Genomic DNA, 16,606 nt, shown 5'->3' on the forward strand with positions numbered 1-16,606 from the left:
CTCTTTTCTCTTTCTGGAACATAAATTATGTTAATATTTATAAGATGTACTCCCCCCCCCCCCTGCCCCTGTTCACCTCTAATTTGGTTATTTCAAGGTTTCTATCGTGTAGGTTGCTTATTCTGTCTTCCATTTGATTAATTCTGCTGCAGATTCCCTGTATTGAGTTTTTTTCAATCATTGAATTTTTCAGCTCCAGAATTTCTGTTTGGTTCTTTTCTAAAGTTTCTATCTCTTTGATAAACTTCTCATTTTGTTCATGTATTTTCTTTTCCTGATTTTGTTGAATTGTCTTTTGTGTTTGTCTTTCATTGTTTCCTCAAAACAGCTATTAAATTTTTTATTCACTAGATTGCAAGATTCTATGTTTTGAGCTTGGTTATTTGGAAGATTATTATCTTTTGGTGATGATGTGTTTTATTTATTCTTCATGTTTCTGAGTTTTGCATTGTTGATTTTGCCTTTGATGTAGTGGACACCTCCTCAAATCTTTACTACTTGTCTTCACATGGGGTACACTGTTTGTTGATCCTGTTATATCTGGGGTACTCTCTGACCTTGTATTTGTACACCTGTTCTGCACTTCTTGCTTCTTCTTGTAGCAAAATTCTTAAGCTTTTATATCTTTTCTGCTTTTTACAACTCACCTAGCAGGTTGCTGGAAACCATTCTTTTATTTTCCAGAAGGTGGTGCTATAGATCAAGTTTCTGTATTGACAATGTTTTCTACTTTATTATCTACTCTTCTCTTTGTACCTATAATTTTTATTTATTTTATTTACATTCCTATCATTTTGTGGGGATTTCACATATGTTTAACATGCTGTGTTTAGGCTGATAGAATCTTTTTGGGTGCAGTTTAGAAAGCATAAAACTTTGAAATGCTATGCCCTTTGATGCAGCTATTTCTAGATAACTAACCTGTAGAAATAATTCTGCTTGTACATAAAGAGATGTATACAAGGATGTTGACTCCTTGGTAGCACTGATCATAATAGTGAAAAATCTGAAACAATAAGAAAATGATTACATAAACAGAACATCATTGCAGCAAGCAAAAAGAATGCTGCCCTGGTGGGGCAGCACAGTTGGTTCGAGAGTTGTCCCATACACCAAAAGGTTCGATCCCCGGTCAGGGCATGTACTGGAGCAACCGATTGATATTTCTCTCTCACATTGACCTCTCTCTCTCTCTCTCTCTCTCACTCTTCCATCCTCTCTCTCTAAAAATCAATAAACATATCCTCGGGTGAGGATGAAAAAAAGTTTAAAAAAGTGCTGTTGATGTGTCTGGAAATCTCTATAAGAAACATTCTTAAATTTAAAAAGCAAATGTATATCACATATTATCCCATTTAGAGTCTTAAAAACCCTGCAAAACACTGTATCTTTTAATTCATAATTACCAATGAATATAGATTTTGGGAAACTTAATTGCTGGTGCCAGTTGTAGGTCCTGTCAGATTGACCATGCCCTCTTACTCAAGGCCAGGCATGTCCCATGTTCTCATACTTACCTAGAAAAGGAAAGCTGTTCACTCAAAGGCTCTCATTCTGTTGAGCACATCATATAGCGATCATCACTGGATGCACTAGGCCTATTGCTTATCTATAGGATGATTATTTTCTTTTCTCACCAAAAAAGGACTCAGATTCCTCCTCTGCAAATTAACCTATTGAGGTCATTCCAAAATGCCTACACTGGCTTTCAATACGTGATTGTATAAATTATCTATTAGTGCATGGAAAATGACCTCAAAACTTAATGAATTAAAGCAACATACATTTACTATCTCTCAGTGTCTGTGAATCAGGGATCTGGGTTTGGCTTGGCAGGTTCTCTGGTTCAAGGTCTCCCACCAGGCTGCTTTCAAGGCCAGGGCTGTGGCCACCTCAAGACTCCACCAGGGGATTCACTTCTAAGCGCACTGACGTGGCTGTTGACATGATTCGGTTCTTTGCGGGCTGTTAGCCAGAGTCCAAGCTTAGTTACTCACTTTGCGGGCTTCTGTCGGGCAGCTTGCAGCATGGCAGCTGGCTTCATCAGAGTGAGCAACTGAGAAAAGCCAGAGAAAGAGCACGAGCGAATTGGAAGTTAACCTTATGTCACCTTATCTTAGATTCATCCATCATGTTTCCTATTTTCTATTTATTGGAAGGAAGTCACTGGGTCTAGCCCACTAGGTCCAGCCCTCCAAGAGAGGTGCTAGCATAAGTGGAATACCAACAGGTGGGGGGCATCTTGGAAGCTGCCTACACTTGTTGACAAGGCCTGTGATGCTATATTCAGAATAAACAAGATAGTTTGACCTTGCCTTTATTTATAAACTAGAGTCCTGGTGCACAAAATTTGTGCGGGGGGTGGGGGGGGGGTGCTTCCCTCAGCCCAGCCTTCACCTTCTCCAATCTGAGACCCCTCGGGGGATGTCTGACTGCTGGATCAGGCCTAAACTGGCAATCGGACATCCCTCTCACAATCCGGGACTGCTGGCTCCTGACCACTCGCCTGTTTGCCAGCCTGATTGCCCCTAACCACTTCTGCCTGCCAGCCTGATCGCCCACTAACTGCTCCCCTGCCAGTCTGATTGACACCTAACTGCTCCCCTGCCACCATAGCCCCCAACTGCCCTCCCCTGCTGGCCATCTTGTGGTGGCTATCTGTGATGGTCCTCTTGTGGCGGCCATACTGTGATGACGTGAGGGCCTCCCGCAAGGGCAAGAGGGCCACCTAGGTTTTTATTAGTATAGATTTCTCATCAAAAAAGGAGGAGGAGGGGGTGGGGGAGGAGGAAGAGGAGAAGGATGAAGGAGGGGGAGAAGAAAGAAGAAGCCCAAAAATGTGATTAATAGGTTATTCAAGGGGTTGCAGGAGTAAATTCAAAGGTAAAGATTTTTCTAGTGTAGGCTAAAATAAACGTTAGGCAGGTACACCTCTTCATGAAATGATATCTTGCTTATCATGGTGTTACATATTTTTCTTTTAACTTTTTGAAATAATTTCAACTTTAAAGTTGCAAGAATAGGAAAAGAATCTCATACCCTCTTTACCCAGATTCCTCATTGGTGGATACTTCTGTTTTGAATACATTATGCATTTTGTCAAGCGGGAAGGCAGTCTTTGTAACTATCAGCGCTTTGGGGCCTGGTGAGCGGTGTACAGGGCGGGCTGGAGCTGCCATCTCTCCAACGCTCTCTTCTCTCTCCTCCTCCAGAAAACCCCGAGCGAGCAGCGCTGTACTTCGTGTCGGGCGTGTGCCTCGGGCTGGTCCTCACCCTGGCTGCGCTGGTGATGAGGCTGTCCTGCCGCGTGGACTGTCGGCGGCGGTCCCGTTCCCGGAAGAAGTTCCTGCCGGACCAGGAGAGCAGCAGCGACAGCAGCGACAGCAGCGACAGCGAGGATGGCAGCTCTGACATCTCGGTGCGCAGACACCGCCGCTTCGAGAGGACTTTGAACAAGAACGTCTTCACGTCGGCGGAGGAGCTGGAGCGCGCGCAGCGGCTGGAGGAGCGGGAGCGCATCATCAGGGAGATCTGGATGAATGGGCAGCCCGAGGTGCCCGGGACCCGGAGCCTGAACCGCTACTACTAGGGCAGGCGCAGGCCCCCGCACCGCTGGAAGCAGGACCCCCACCCCCGGGAGACGGGGAGCGGGGCTGCAGGGAGGGTGGGCGCAGAGCCGAACGCAGTTCTGCTAAGGTTACCGCGGACACCCTGAGACAAGCAGGTCACCCCCGCTTTCTAGCCAGGAGGACTGATCCCTCCTTCTGACTAAATGTGTGGCCAAGTAGAAAACCCCAGTCCGTCCCCCCACCTTTCCGGGTCTTGGAATGGTGCTGAAAATCCCTCTCCAGCAATGTGGATGGAGATGAGAGAAACAGGACTGTGGTTTCTCTTGATTTCTGAGGATCTCAGAAGTTGCTGCAGACTTCATGGCTACCGTGTTATTCCTTTACAAAAGGAAAGATGTCTAGCGCTAGGGCTAGGGGCTGCAGGGTGAATGTCACCCAGTAAACGCAGTTTTCTAAGTGACTCCATGGTGTGGAAGGGATTCCGATGCCGATAGCATGAGCCATGCTCATTATTTAAGGCTGATTTTTTTTAAATCCTGTGTTGCAATGGCAACCTCGTCCATTTTAACTGGCACCTCAGGGATTAAAATCCTATATTTTAGCATAGTTTCCACTTCATTCATGAAAAATGAATAGAACTAATGTATTGTGGGAGATGTGTCAGTGAACTAGACAAATGTCAGTAACCTCAAAGGATGAAGGGTTTTATTTTAAATAGTTTATTAAAAATATATATTAACATGGGTATTTGAAAAATGCTGCCTAAGAATAAAAGCTGTGTTTCCCCCACACACACTTTTGGAGAGCAGAAAATTTTGTTATGACTTTAGATAATCATGATTTTAAACATGTTGTTTAAAAAAACCCACAAGTTTGGATTTCCAAGAAAAGAATTGAAATGGGAGGTGAGGAATAAAGTCAAAATTAGGATGGGAGGAAAAAAAATAATGTTACATGAAATCTTTTTTTTGTTTCGTGCCTGTCTCTGTGATTATCTTCAGTGGCATCCCTTTTGTCCGACCCTTCAAATAACTGGAGAATTGGTAGAAATGGAGAAACTGGAAAATGGAGCAATGGCCCCTGAGTGATCAGGGATTTTTCATTTTCTGTTTGTTATATGCTACTAGAGGCTTGGTGCACAAAAATCATGCATTTGGGGGGGAGGGTCCCTCAGCTCAGCCTGCTCCCTTTTGCAGTCCGGGAGCCCTTGGGGGATATCCAACTGATGGCTCCCCAGGGGAGTGGGCCTAAGCCAGTCAGTCGGACATCCTGAGCACTGCCAGGGAGGCAGGAGAGGCCCCCGCCATCGCCGATGCTGCACTCTCCAGCCGTCAGCCTGGCTCTAGTCATGAGCCTGGCTCCTGCATTGAGCGTCTGCCCCCTGGTGGTCAGTGCATGTCATAACGAGCAGTTGAGTGGCCTTAGCATATCATTAGCATATTACGCTTTGATTGGTTGAACAGACAACCGGACGACCAGACACTTAGCATATTAGGCTTTTATTACATAGGATGGTTACAGTCCAGTTGAGTAATTGTTAAGCAGATGGAGAACTAGAAGACTTACTTAAAGCTGGAATAGGATGGTGGGCCCACATGGAGAAGAGAAGTTGGTAGGGAAGGAAGAGGAAACACCTCCACCAGCCTGATAGAAAGCGTGCATTCTGTCCGCTCGCTCCCTCCTCCTGACATGCATGGGTTCCACAGTCTGTCTGGATGCTGCAGAGCCTTCCTACTATCCACTGGCTTCATCACCGTGCCTGAGAGGATGGACCGGAGCCTTCCTCTGCTGGTAGAAATGGAGAAACTGGGAAATGAATCAATGGCCCTGCAGAACTAGGAGTCTCTGAGGCCTCTACTACTTTAGCAACCGACTCTCTGAGGTCGGGGCTTGAAGGCTTGGAGGGCTGTCTTAGAAGTGAGCAATCACAAATCTCTATTTGACAAGGGGGCAATACAGTGTGCTTGCAACCCTCAGTGGCTGGTCCAGTTACATCACTTTGGGGGCTCCACTGGCCAGTAACAACTACCAAAATTAGCCTCTCTGAAGCTGGGTCCCAACCTTGTGGTTTCAGTCCCTGGACAGCAATGCAGGAACCATCCCATTCCTCTGGGCTTTAGGTGAACAGATCTATCTTCATCTCTGGCTCTTAGGAAAATGGCACAATGGGGCGCTGCCTCCATCCCCTGGGTGCATCCAAGCTGGCAACGGGGAGGGATACGGCCCTTGTAAAGCCGCGGCTACTGGAGATGTTTGGGGAGATGCTGGGCATCTGGCTTTCCCAGTTCTCCAATATCCTGATGCCTTTCTACCAAGTTGGTAAGGTTTCAATGTTTAGGGTGCTGGGGACTTTGTCTGAGGGAAAATGCACCAAGTAGCAGCTCCACCCACTGCTTTACTTCTACATGCCAGGGGTTCCAGCTTTTCAGCCAAAGATGGGGGAAACTCCACTGTTATCTTCCCCGTCGTGACTGAAGCAGTTTCACAAGTTAGGTCTGTCACTCACTCCTGAGTCCAGTTTCTATATTATGACACTTTAATTCGCAACAAAAAAAAATACCCAACGTAAGAGCATTTGTTGGTTTATATAACCAGGAAGGGAAGCCCTGGATCTGGCTTCAGGGATGACTGGGTGCCAAGGCTCACATGCTGTCAAAAAGGATAGTCTTTCTCAGCTCTCAGCTCTGCTTCTCTCTTGCTGGTATCATTTTCTTCTACTTCAGATGAAACTGTAACACATGTACCAGTATAATGTGTTGGATTGTTCGCTACCATTCAAGCTCCCACACAGCTCACATGTTCTGTGTGTGTGTGTGTGTGTGTGTGTGTGTGAGAGAGAGAGAGAGAGAGAGAGAGAGAGAGAGAGAGAGAGAGAGAGAAAAGAGAGATTGACAGTTTACTTAGTTCAGAAGACAGCATGAAAGCGATGTTTTCAGTGCAGCTTCCCTGATTGTCTTCCATGATTCCACAGAGAAGCACTCGCTGACAGTTCAACATCTGAGAAGACGTGAGGAAGTGTAGGTGCCTTAGAAAGCTCCCAACAACTTCCCTCAGAGCCTTTTCCTATGCTGCAAGGCACACGTGGTGATTATCAACTCATGGCACATGTAAAGCCACAGCTGACCCTGCCATTGGCAGGGAGTATACCATAGGCACTTTTGGGTTTATTGACATCATTCCAATATAAGGAAACAAAAGGAAAGAAACACCTTGCTTCAAGGTTCAAAATTAAAATCACAGGGAAGGACTACTTGGCCTATCTTTTGTAGTGTGGCCATCCATGGACCAGCCACTGTGGCCCAGCAGATGGGTCTGTCTAAGGAGAGAGTAGAGATAAGGTGTTGGGCAGACACTAGCAATAGCCACTGCACCACCCTTTCCTTTCTTTCTTGGTTCTCCTACTATCTCTCTTGATTTTTAAAAAATCTTTCTTTTAATTCTTTATTGTTTGAAGTATTACATATAGTATTACATAAGTCTCCTTTTTCCCTCATTGACCTCTCCTCGGCTACCCCCACCTCCCCTGCACATGCCTTCCCCCCACCACCCCAAGAGTCTGTGTCCATTGGTTATGCTTACATGTATGCATACAAGTCCTTTGGTTGATCTCTTACCCCACCACTTTCCTGCCTTTCCTCTGAAGTTTGACAGTCTGTTCCATGCTTCTCCGTCTCTGGATCTATCTATATTCGTAAAAATATGGAACGCTTCAAAAATTTGCGGGTCATCCTTGAGTAGGGGCCATGCTAATCTTCTCTGTATCGTTCCAATTTTAGTATATGTGCTGTTGACACAAGCACTTTCTTTATCTTTCTTAATGTTATCCCTTTTTCTTACCCTCTTCAATATGGGTCTGTACTTCTAGGCTTGACCCTCTAATTTTCTCATTCTAAATATCCCAAGGCATCTCATAGATTGCAATGGCTCTAACGACCTCCTGCATGCTGATGACTTGCAAAGTCATTCTCCAGTACTGGCTAAGTTTCAGACACATGTAGCCCACTGCTCCTCAACTGGCTATAACAGGAGATAGTTGTCCTTCTGGCAATATTGTCAATGCCAGATAGTTTGGTTGTCACAAGTGGGTGGGTGGAATGCATTTGTTATCTTGTAGGTAGAGGGCAAGGATGCTGCTGACCATTCTATAATGCTGAACTCAGCCTTCTAACCATTCCCATCAAAGCCCCAGCCTGTGAGTGAAAAAATCTCCTATGATTCCAGCCATATGTTTCTTCCAAACTACAGCCCCAGATGTGGTAGAGTAGACATAAAGCATTTCTGCTGAGCCCTGTCCAACATCTTGGCCTGCAGAATCCATGAGCATAGTAAATTGGTGGTTGTTTTATGTCACTAAGTTTCGAAGTAATTTGCCATGCAATATATGACTGGACAATTCTCCAAACTGCACTCACCTTCTCCCAGACCCACCGCTCTATTTTTTTAAAATATATTTTGTTGATTTTTTTACAGAGAGGAAGGGAGAGGAATAGAGAGTTAGAAACATCAATGAGAGAGAAACATCAATCGACTGCCTCCTGCACACCTCTTACTGAGGATGTGCCCGCAACCAAGGTACATGCCCTTGACCGGAATCGAACCCGGGGCCCTTGAGTCCACAGGCAGATGCTCTATCCACTGAGCCAAACTGGTTAGGGCTGCTCTATCTTTTTATAGGTTTATGTTTCTATGTCAGTCCATGACAAGACAAGTTGTAGGGTTACCCAAGTCAGAAGTCTGGGGCTGATTCCAGTCTCTTTTATTTTAACCTCCACATATAATCAATTAGCAAAGTTTCCCAATTTTAAGTTATTTATATTTCTTGCATCAATCATTTCTTTACAGTCTAATTCCAACCCTTATTATCTCCTGCCTGGACACTTGTCAAAACTTCTAAACTGTTCTCCAAGTCTTGCCTCTTTCAATATCATCCTGAATATAGATATCAAAGTGATCGATATTAAACATGTTTCTGCCCATGTGTCCATCCCTCCCCTCCCCAACTTTCTTCCCGTTGCTTATTGAAACTCTTCAATTGCCTCTAAATTTCATGCCAGGTCCCCACAGCTTCATCTCCTGCTCCTCCTTCTTGCCCATTCCTTTCACTCTAACAATATGGAATTGCTTATAGTCCTCTTCCACACAGAATGATCTAGTCTGATCATGGTTTTGCCTAAAACACCTCCCCCCAATCCATTTCTCCCACTCTTCTACCCATCCTCAAGGTTCAGCACAAGAGTTTCATCTACCAGCGAGACGTCCAAGCCTTCTCCAAGCTGAGCTAAGTATCATCCTCCAAGTGTCCATGTCTTCTGTGTTTGTGATGATCATTGCTCTCACCACGTTGCTGTGAAATCATCCATCTGTGCTTCAAAGGCAGGGAGGATACCAGAGCCTGCCACGTCATATGCTTTCAGCAATTACTTACTGAACTGTAGTAAGGCCTATGATGTATTCACCAAACACTATTTCCTCTGCCTCCTGGGCACATAGATGGGCTGCATTTCCCAGTCTCTCTTGTAGTTAGCTGTGGCCATGTGACCAAGTTCTGCCCAATGGATTACAGCAGTCTTCCCTAAGTGACATTTACTGCTTTCTCTACTGTTAATCATCTTTAGAGTCTCCCATCTTCTTCTACATCAATTCATATGTGACCATGTGGTATGGCTATCATTGTACTTTTCAAGTTCAATTCAGTATTGAGAGTCTTACACGGCTCTTACAGGTTTATAAGGATTGGATGTTCCTTGAAGTTACAATGGCTGCTCTTAACCTCACTGATGATCAACTTTCTAGTTCTTCCGGCTTGAAGAATTAAAGGGAACAGTTTAAAGCTTAACCATTGGGAGTGTGCCTCTTGTTCCTCCAAAATAGTCACATCATATATCCTTTTTATTCCTACTTTTAAGATCATCTTAGTATCACTTGATCTGAGGCACTTGACCCTCAGATGCATTTAAAGACTCCTTTGTACTGGAAAAAACATCATTCAGCCAGCACAAGAGGGACCTGCCAGATGAAATTCTCTTTTCCTGGCCATCTTTCCTTTCTGTTTTCTTTCTTTCGGCAGTAGGAAGAGATCTGGGACTAACAGTGACAACAATAAAATAAAAAGTGACTTGCACTTCCAACTCCCATTTGAAAAACACAAGAAACTCAGAGGCACCAAGTGAAAGATTTATCTGGGCCTAAAGCCAGACCCCATAGTAGGGAGTCCATTCAGAGTCTGAATTGCACAACCAGCTCCACATAGTCAAAAAGATGTGGTGAGGAGCTAAACATTTTCCTTTGTACTCCTGTTAATTTACATTTTTGTCATAGTTTCTGGTCTTTTCATGGTACGTATCTGATGCCTTATACGGTGTTATGACACCAGTCTTGTATATGTCTTTGGAATGGAAAAACTGTTACCACTCCATGCAATACCTGTATATTTGTGAGTGAATTCCTTGAATGGGAATAATGCATTTCTGAATTAGGAACGTTTGATAGAAAGGAGAGATGCACGCACAGAAATACATTTTCTCTTTATGATGTTACAGTTACTTTGCAGAATTAGCGTTTTGCATATTCAGGACTCAAGAGGCAGTTCCTGTTTTTTGAGATATTTCTCCAGGTGAGTAACTCATCAATATGTATGGCAGTCCCCAGCATACCTGTAAGGGACAGGCAAGTTAAAGTAAAGGAGATTTGAATGACAGGAGCTTCTAAGAAAGTATTTTATACGAGACAGGAGAGTAGAATTTGGCAAACTACAGTCTATGGGCCAAATCCAGCCCACCACCTGTTTAGATGCCACATGCAAGCTAAGAATGGTTTTTACATTTTTAAAATAATTACATTTAAAATGGTTATACAAGTACCTACATAATAGCTTCGATTTTGCCTCAGGGCCCACAAAGCCTAAAATATTTACTGTCTGGACCTTTAGAGAAAAAGTTTATTGATACCTGTTGTGGAATAATGGCCTGGAAATATCAACAGAGAACAGGATTAGTGCAGAATTCTATCCCCTCCCCAACTGTGGTAGGCTGAATAACAACCCCAAAGATTGAAATCTGTGAATGTATTACCTTACATGGCAAAAGGGACTTTACAGATGTGATTAAATTAAGGATTTTTTTTTAAAAATATGTTTTTATTGATTTCATAGAAAGAGAGTTAGAAACTCAATGATGAGAGGGAATCATCCATCAGCTGCCTCTCTCATGCCTCTACTGGGGATCAAGCCTGCAACCTGGGCATGTGCCCGGACCTCCTGGTTCAAGGGTCAATGCTTAACCACTGAGAAACACTGGTTGAGCTAAATTAAGACTCCTGAGATGTGAGATTATTTTGTATTATCTGGGTGAGCTCAATGTAATAACAAGGGTCCTTAGAAGAGGGAAGCAGAAGGGTCAGAATCAGACAGGATATGTGATGACAGAAGAAGAGGTTTCGGTGATGCAGCCATGAGGCAAGGAAGTCTAGTAGCCTCTTGAAGCTGGAAGAAGCAAGGAAACAGAGTGTCTCCTGGAGTCTCCAGAGGGAAGCAGCTCTGCAACACCTTGATTTTAGCCACATAAAACTCATTTTGGACTTCTGAACTCCAGAACTATAAGATAATAGATCTGTGTTGTTTGAAGCCACCAAGTTTGTGGTAATTTGTTATAGCAGCCATAGGAAACCTATACATTTATCAGCCCTGCACTCCTTGGGTTGTAGAAGAATCATAGACTTCACCTAGAGTCTCACAAAAGATAGTGGGTTCCTATAGGCAAGCTGGGTAAGAGGAAGAGGTCAAGTTGCGAGAGGAAGTTTAGAGTGTAGGACATTAGGACATGTAGCTAACTGAGACGGATGGGTTAGAGGGCATTTGGAAAAGGCACCCAAGGACTCAGTTGTAAGTCCTTAGGGAAGGAAGAACTGCCCAAGGAATGTGACTGAAAGTCAAGGGGGAGTGGGGTGGAGGGGGGAGGAGGGAGGGCTAAATGACTGAGGACCTGGAAGATGAGACATAGTTGCAGTAACTAGAGTCAGGTTTCAAATGGACTCCAACCAGGTGTCTATCTGAACTTAATGATATCTCCAGTGGAAAAAGAAGAGAGAGGAAGAAAGCCCTTATAGTTACTTATAAGGGTGTGCTTTTGTCAGCCATATAAACCCTGTGGATTCTCTTCCAATCAGAATATTTATTTCCACCTGCCTCTTACATTTAGATGAATTTTTATCCCTCCAACTAAGAATCCATCTGTTCATCGTGTTTTCTGTCATTTGCTGTCATACTCAGTGGTATCCTTGGCAACCAGTCAGCTGTTGCAGATACAACCCTTAGAGTTCAAAATTATGTTCTTATTTCAGAAACTATTCACTAAACAGAACAATATCTCTTAAGACAACATTTCTCAAATTATGTCCTACAGATCCCTAATTACCATCCCCTGGAATCGGGAGTCCACAGAATACAGTTGGGGAAGCACCTTCTTAAATCATTAAAACTGAATGCAAAACACAGATTGAAAGTGAAATTTGGAGTGAGTTCCTGCTTGTGTTCCAGAGCTTGGAATTCCTGAGGCTTTTTCAGAAATTGTGGTCTATCCTGGAACAGATCTTACAATTCAAATTATTTATGACCAATGTGAATTGAAAAAGCATGAAAATACAAAGATACTTTTGGAGGTTCTCTCCAAATATCTGAGTCAGTTTCAAACTTTCTGAGCCAACTTGCATGTGGGTACAAGGACCCACAATGTCCCTTTTCCCAAGATGCCTGCAGGCCACAATCACCAGTTCCTTTTAGGGGATGGGGACCATAGGCAAGACTTCTCTAGGGACCAAGTAGATAGCAGGTGCTGCAACGCTGCCCCTTTGCCTAACTCTGAATGTGTGAAGGATCGTAAGAATGCTAGTGTTTCCTGATTGGGTATGAAACAGAGCCCCTGAATCAACCTTAACATATTCAAGTAGAGAAAGAGGCAATTTGTTCATTGAGTTTAACTGCTTTCTGTCCCTGGTACATAAGGGATATTTGGCAAGTAATTTCTTATTTCTCTGTCTCCTCCCGTAGATTATAAATTCTATGAGGTCAATAAATTAGCAAAGTCCTTTGTAGATCTATCAGGTGTTCTCAGATATGAGAGACTTTGACTTAGAAGGGTAGAGTTTTGTGGAAATGGGTTTAGGTAGAAGATTTTTGCTATAGTTTTGTTACAGGATCTAGAAGGTCTGACAACTGATTAAATGTTGATGGATGGGAAGCAATGGAGAGAAAGATGAAGTCAAAGACAGATGAAGGTGTTAAAGTCTGAATTATTTAAACTTGTGATATCATTAAAATAGTAGTAAGATTAATAACATTTGAAGATAGTTTCATTTATGTAATGTTTTTACATACATTATATTGTTTAACAGACACAAGTAAATCAGTGGGGAAAAATTTTTTGGGAGGTGGGGATTGTAATTAATATCTGTTGCTTTTGTCTTTTCAATATATTTTTCCCTTTTCTCAATTTTTCTATATTGGACTAAAGATTATGTGATTGAAGCTAATCCATAGCTCTAAAGTTTCAATAATTAGCCAATTTTCATCTCCATAGAGGTGGTGCTAAAGGTGGTCACTGAGATTAGGAAGATTTTTGGGTCCAGCTGACGTGGCTCAGTGGTTGAGCGTTGAGCTATGAACCAGGAGGTCATGGTTTGATTCTGGTCAGGGCACATGCCCGGGTATGGGGCCTGCACAAGGCAGCCAATCAATGATTCTCTCTCATCATTGATGTTTCTATCTCTCTCTCTCCCTCACTTTTCCTCTCTGAAATCAATAAAAATCTTCTTTAAAATATTTTTCGAATTATGTGTGACTTAACATCAAAGCCCCCAGAAACTACTGATTGGGAATAATACACTTTTTGTTCTATTAAAAAATATTTAACATATTTCCACACTTTAGTTATGTGATTGGGTACAGGATGGCCAGTCCCAAGTTAGCCCAATGAAATTCAACTATAGGTTTACTAAGGCAGTGAAAGTAGAGCCTGACTTAGAAAAAAGGAAGTCAGCATGTACACACACACACACACACACACACACACAAGGTAGGGAATGTGGGTGAAAAGGGAGGAGAAGAGAAGGAAAAGAAGGGGAGGAAGAGAAGAGATTTAATTTTAGACAACACCATTTGAGTTTCTAGATTGAGCTCAGGGCTCTTGTGGTTACAGAGGAAAATATTCCTCATCCCCATTTAAGCTACTTTAAGTTAGATTTTTCATTTGCAATACAAAAAATTTGGTAAATACAGTGATGGTGTGTTTGACTTCAAACATATAGAATCTCAGTTTCCAGAATGATATTTTGGTGAACTATAACGCAAGAAAGAAGTTATAACCAGGGATAAATATTTGAGACCCATTTGAAAATGATATTAAATCTCTGGTAGTGACTGAGGTCCACAAGAGAAAGGATGTGGAGAAAGATGGGTGGAAACAAAGAGTGGGATAATGCTTAGTCATAGGAACTGGCAGAGGCCACTGGAGAGAAGAAAGAAATGGTCCTTGGGGTTAAGTAGAGGTCAAATAGAATGAAGATTGCCACTGGGTAGCAACTGGAAGTCATTGGCTGTCATCGAGGCAGTGATTTGTAGTCATGGTCTTAAAAATTATTATTATAAGGGGATAAGATTTGGATCTCCCCTTCTATAACACTTTATCCTCCATTGACATTTGTATAAGACCTGAGTGAGACATTATTATCTTATCAATCTTTAAAGCTTTGTATCTGACATCCAGTAGGTGCTCAATAAATGAATTAATAAAATGCAACTGTATGCACAGAATGTTTTACTTGTGAAAATGGATTTTGTCAGGGAAAACATGCTACTTACAATGTGCTTCAGGTTGAGATCTGAGACTGTGCCTCTGGCATAACAACATCCATGATTTAAGGCCAGTAGTTAGGATTAATCAGCCGAGGTAACTGCAGAGCCCAGTGAATGTGAACAGGTCAAAAAACACTGGAGCAGTGAATTATAAACTCAGACATACAAAATAAACATTGCAAAGGGATGGAAACATTTTGTACTTATGACAAAAGAAGGGAAGAAGACAATCAGTCCTGCATCTTTAGGCTCTGAACAAGGATGAGTAAAAGCTGGTCCCTAAATCATTCTCTATTTTACACTTTTCTCCTTGCTTTAGAAAGGAAGGCATTTTTAGAACAGGATGGAAAATAGGTCTAATTCTACATCTTGACACCAGCCAAATGGCAGTGATGACCTGGAGTGCTGTGAGAATTGCATGAATCCATGGAAAAGAATTGATGTCTGTGATTGATTATTGATGTCTGCCATGGACAAGAGAAAGGAGAAGGATCCCTAATTTCATTCAGATCTTTGCTCAAATAACACCTCCTTAGAGGGGTCTCCCTTGATTATTCTGTCTAAAATTATCATTTTATTTTTCTTTAGACACTCAGTATGTGCCAACATTACCTCATGCCTACGTGTTTTATTGTCTGTCTTCTCTTCACTGGAATATAAGATCCAAAAAAATTCACTGGTATATTCCCAGATCCTAAAGCAGAGCCTCTCCAACAAACATTTGTTGAATGAATAAGTGATTTTCATGCTCTGTTTTAGTCGAACTGGACTAAGACAAAATTTACCTTTGAGACAAGAGAACTCACAAGTCAGTACAGTAGATAGATGGTTGCACCCCTTTAAAAAAAATTTTATTGTTCTTTATTGAAAGGCGAGTACAGTCCCTATAACCCACGTGTACAAGTACTGACACCCACTGAAAATTAAGTTTCAGGAAAGGATAAACAAGCATAACTTCCCTCCTCTTCTCAGAGGCTGTATTTGGAGCACAAGGCTGGACCACCCACTGAGTTGGGGGCGGGGGGCAGGGGGTGTTGGCTGACACATATTGTGTGTGTTCTATGCTGGCTCTTCCACCTTAATGGAAGAGCTGCTTAAAAACAACAACCAGAATCTTGAGAGAGAGTGAGAGCAATGAATCATACCATTGTAGTGACACTAATTTAAGATTCAAAGGGTTTGGGAAGCACAACTGTCAAACAGCAGGATGAGCGATGCTGGGCTTGAAAGCCTGAGTTATAAATGAGCGAGCACACATTTACCAAGCAGGAACACACAGAGGGAGGCCCTGGTTGAGCTATTTCATTGCTTGGGGGCTGGGAGCCAGGGTGCAAGAATCCTGGAACTAAGTCCCACTTCAGTCTCCCCTAACTGAATGCTTGATTTCCCTGGGGGAATCCTTTGTGGACAGAAAGGTGACTCCGATCCCATTCAAGTGGAACAGGTGTCGTGGTGGCCAAGATCTGGGAGACAGAGTGAGGCATCAGAGCCAGGAAGAAGGCAGAACACTAAACTTGGGGGCGAGGGCAGGGTGGTGGGGGAGCCTCAGCAAGGCCAGCAAGTGGGGAGCAAGGAGAAAATGAAGGGAACGAGAGGTTCCAAGAGCATGTTGGTGCCTACAGTGAAGAGTAACAAAGGATTATTGTGGAGACTGGGGGGAGGCCAGAGGAGGAGGCAGTGTTTACATGGCAATGTGACTGCAGTTATGGGAGTGTTAAGGGATTGCTGGGTGGGAGAAAAATGGACACATGTGTTCTATTTATTCATAATTTATATCTGCATAAAACTTCCAAAAATTTAAGGCAGCTTTCAAGAATAGACACAGTTGCAGTACAGCTGTTAAAACATTAATAAAAATATATATGTTTTAAAACAAGAAGAAGAAACAGGAAACAAGATTACAAAATAGGTAGGAAAATCTGATTGTTTTAACCGGACATTGACCTTAGCTCTGAATTTCCCAGTAGCCAAGGAAGGGGGAGCATGGGAGAGGACAATTTTCATGGCTGGCAGTGAAAGAAACGAGAGCAGAAGACTTAAATACCGGGTGTAGGGTTTTTTAATTCAAAAATCAGAGACGGCAACCTGCCTGTAGGAAGAGGTGGGGTACCAAGAGGAACAGCAAAGGGAACCGGAGGGAGGAAGTGGGCAGGGCCACACCACATAGATGTCTCTTTCTTCCTCTGACATG

The 16,606-nt window shown here is 43.0% G+C and overlaps 1 protein-coding gene and 1 non-coding gene across 2 annotated transcripts in view; one reads left to right on the forward strand and one right to left on the reverse strand.

Annotated features, from left to right (window-relative positions):
- EVA1A (eva-1 homolog A, regulator of programmed cell death) overlaps positions 1-4,534 on the forward strand; it is an 82,035-nt gene extending 77,501 nt beyond the window's left edge. Inside the window, exon 6 of the mRNA XM_059660814.1 lies at positions 3,213-4,534. Within this exon, the coding sequence (XP_059516797.1) occupies positions 3,213-3,589 (377 nt within the window). The 3' untranslated portion in view covers positions 3,590-4,534. The remainder of the gene's footprint in view (positions 1-3,212) is intronic.
- A 2,728-nt stretch (positions 4,535-7,262) lies between these two features.
- LOC132214141 (U6 spliceosomal RNA) lies at positions 7,263-7,369 on the reverse strand. The gene has a single exon (XR_009448218.1). It is a non-coding gene; the product is annotated as a U6 spliceosomal RNA (small nuclear RNA).
- Positions 7,370-16,606: the final 9,237 nt, after the last annotated feature.

The sequence above is a fragment of the Myotis daubentonii genome, chromosome 12 (genome assembly GCF_963259705.1).
Source record: "Myotis daubentonii chromosome 12, mMyoDau2.1, whole genome shotgun sequence".
Lineage (NCBI taxonomy): Eukaryota > Metazoa > Chordata > Mammalia > Chiroptera > Vespertilionidae > Myotis > Myotis daubentonii.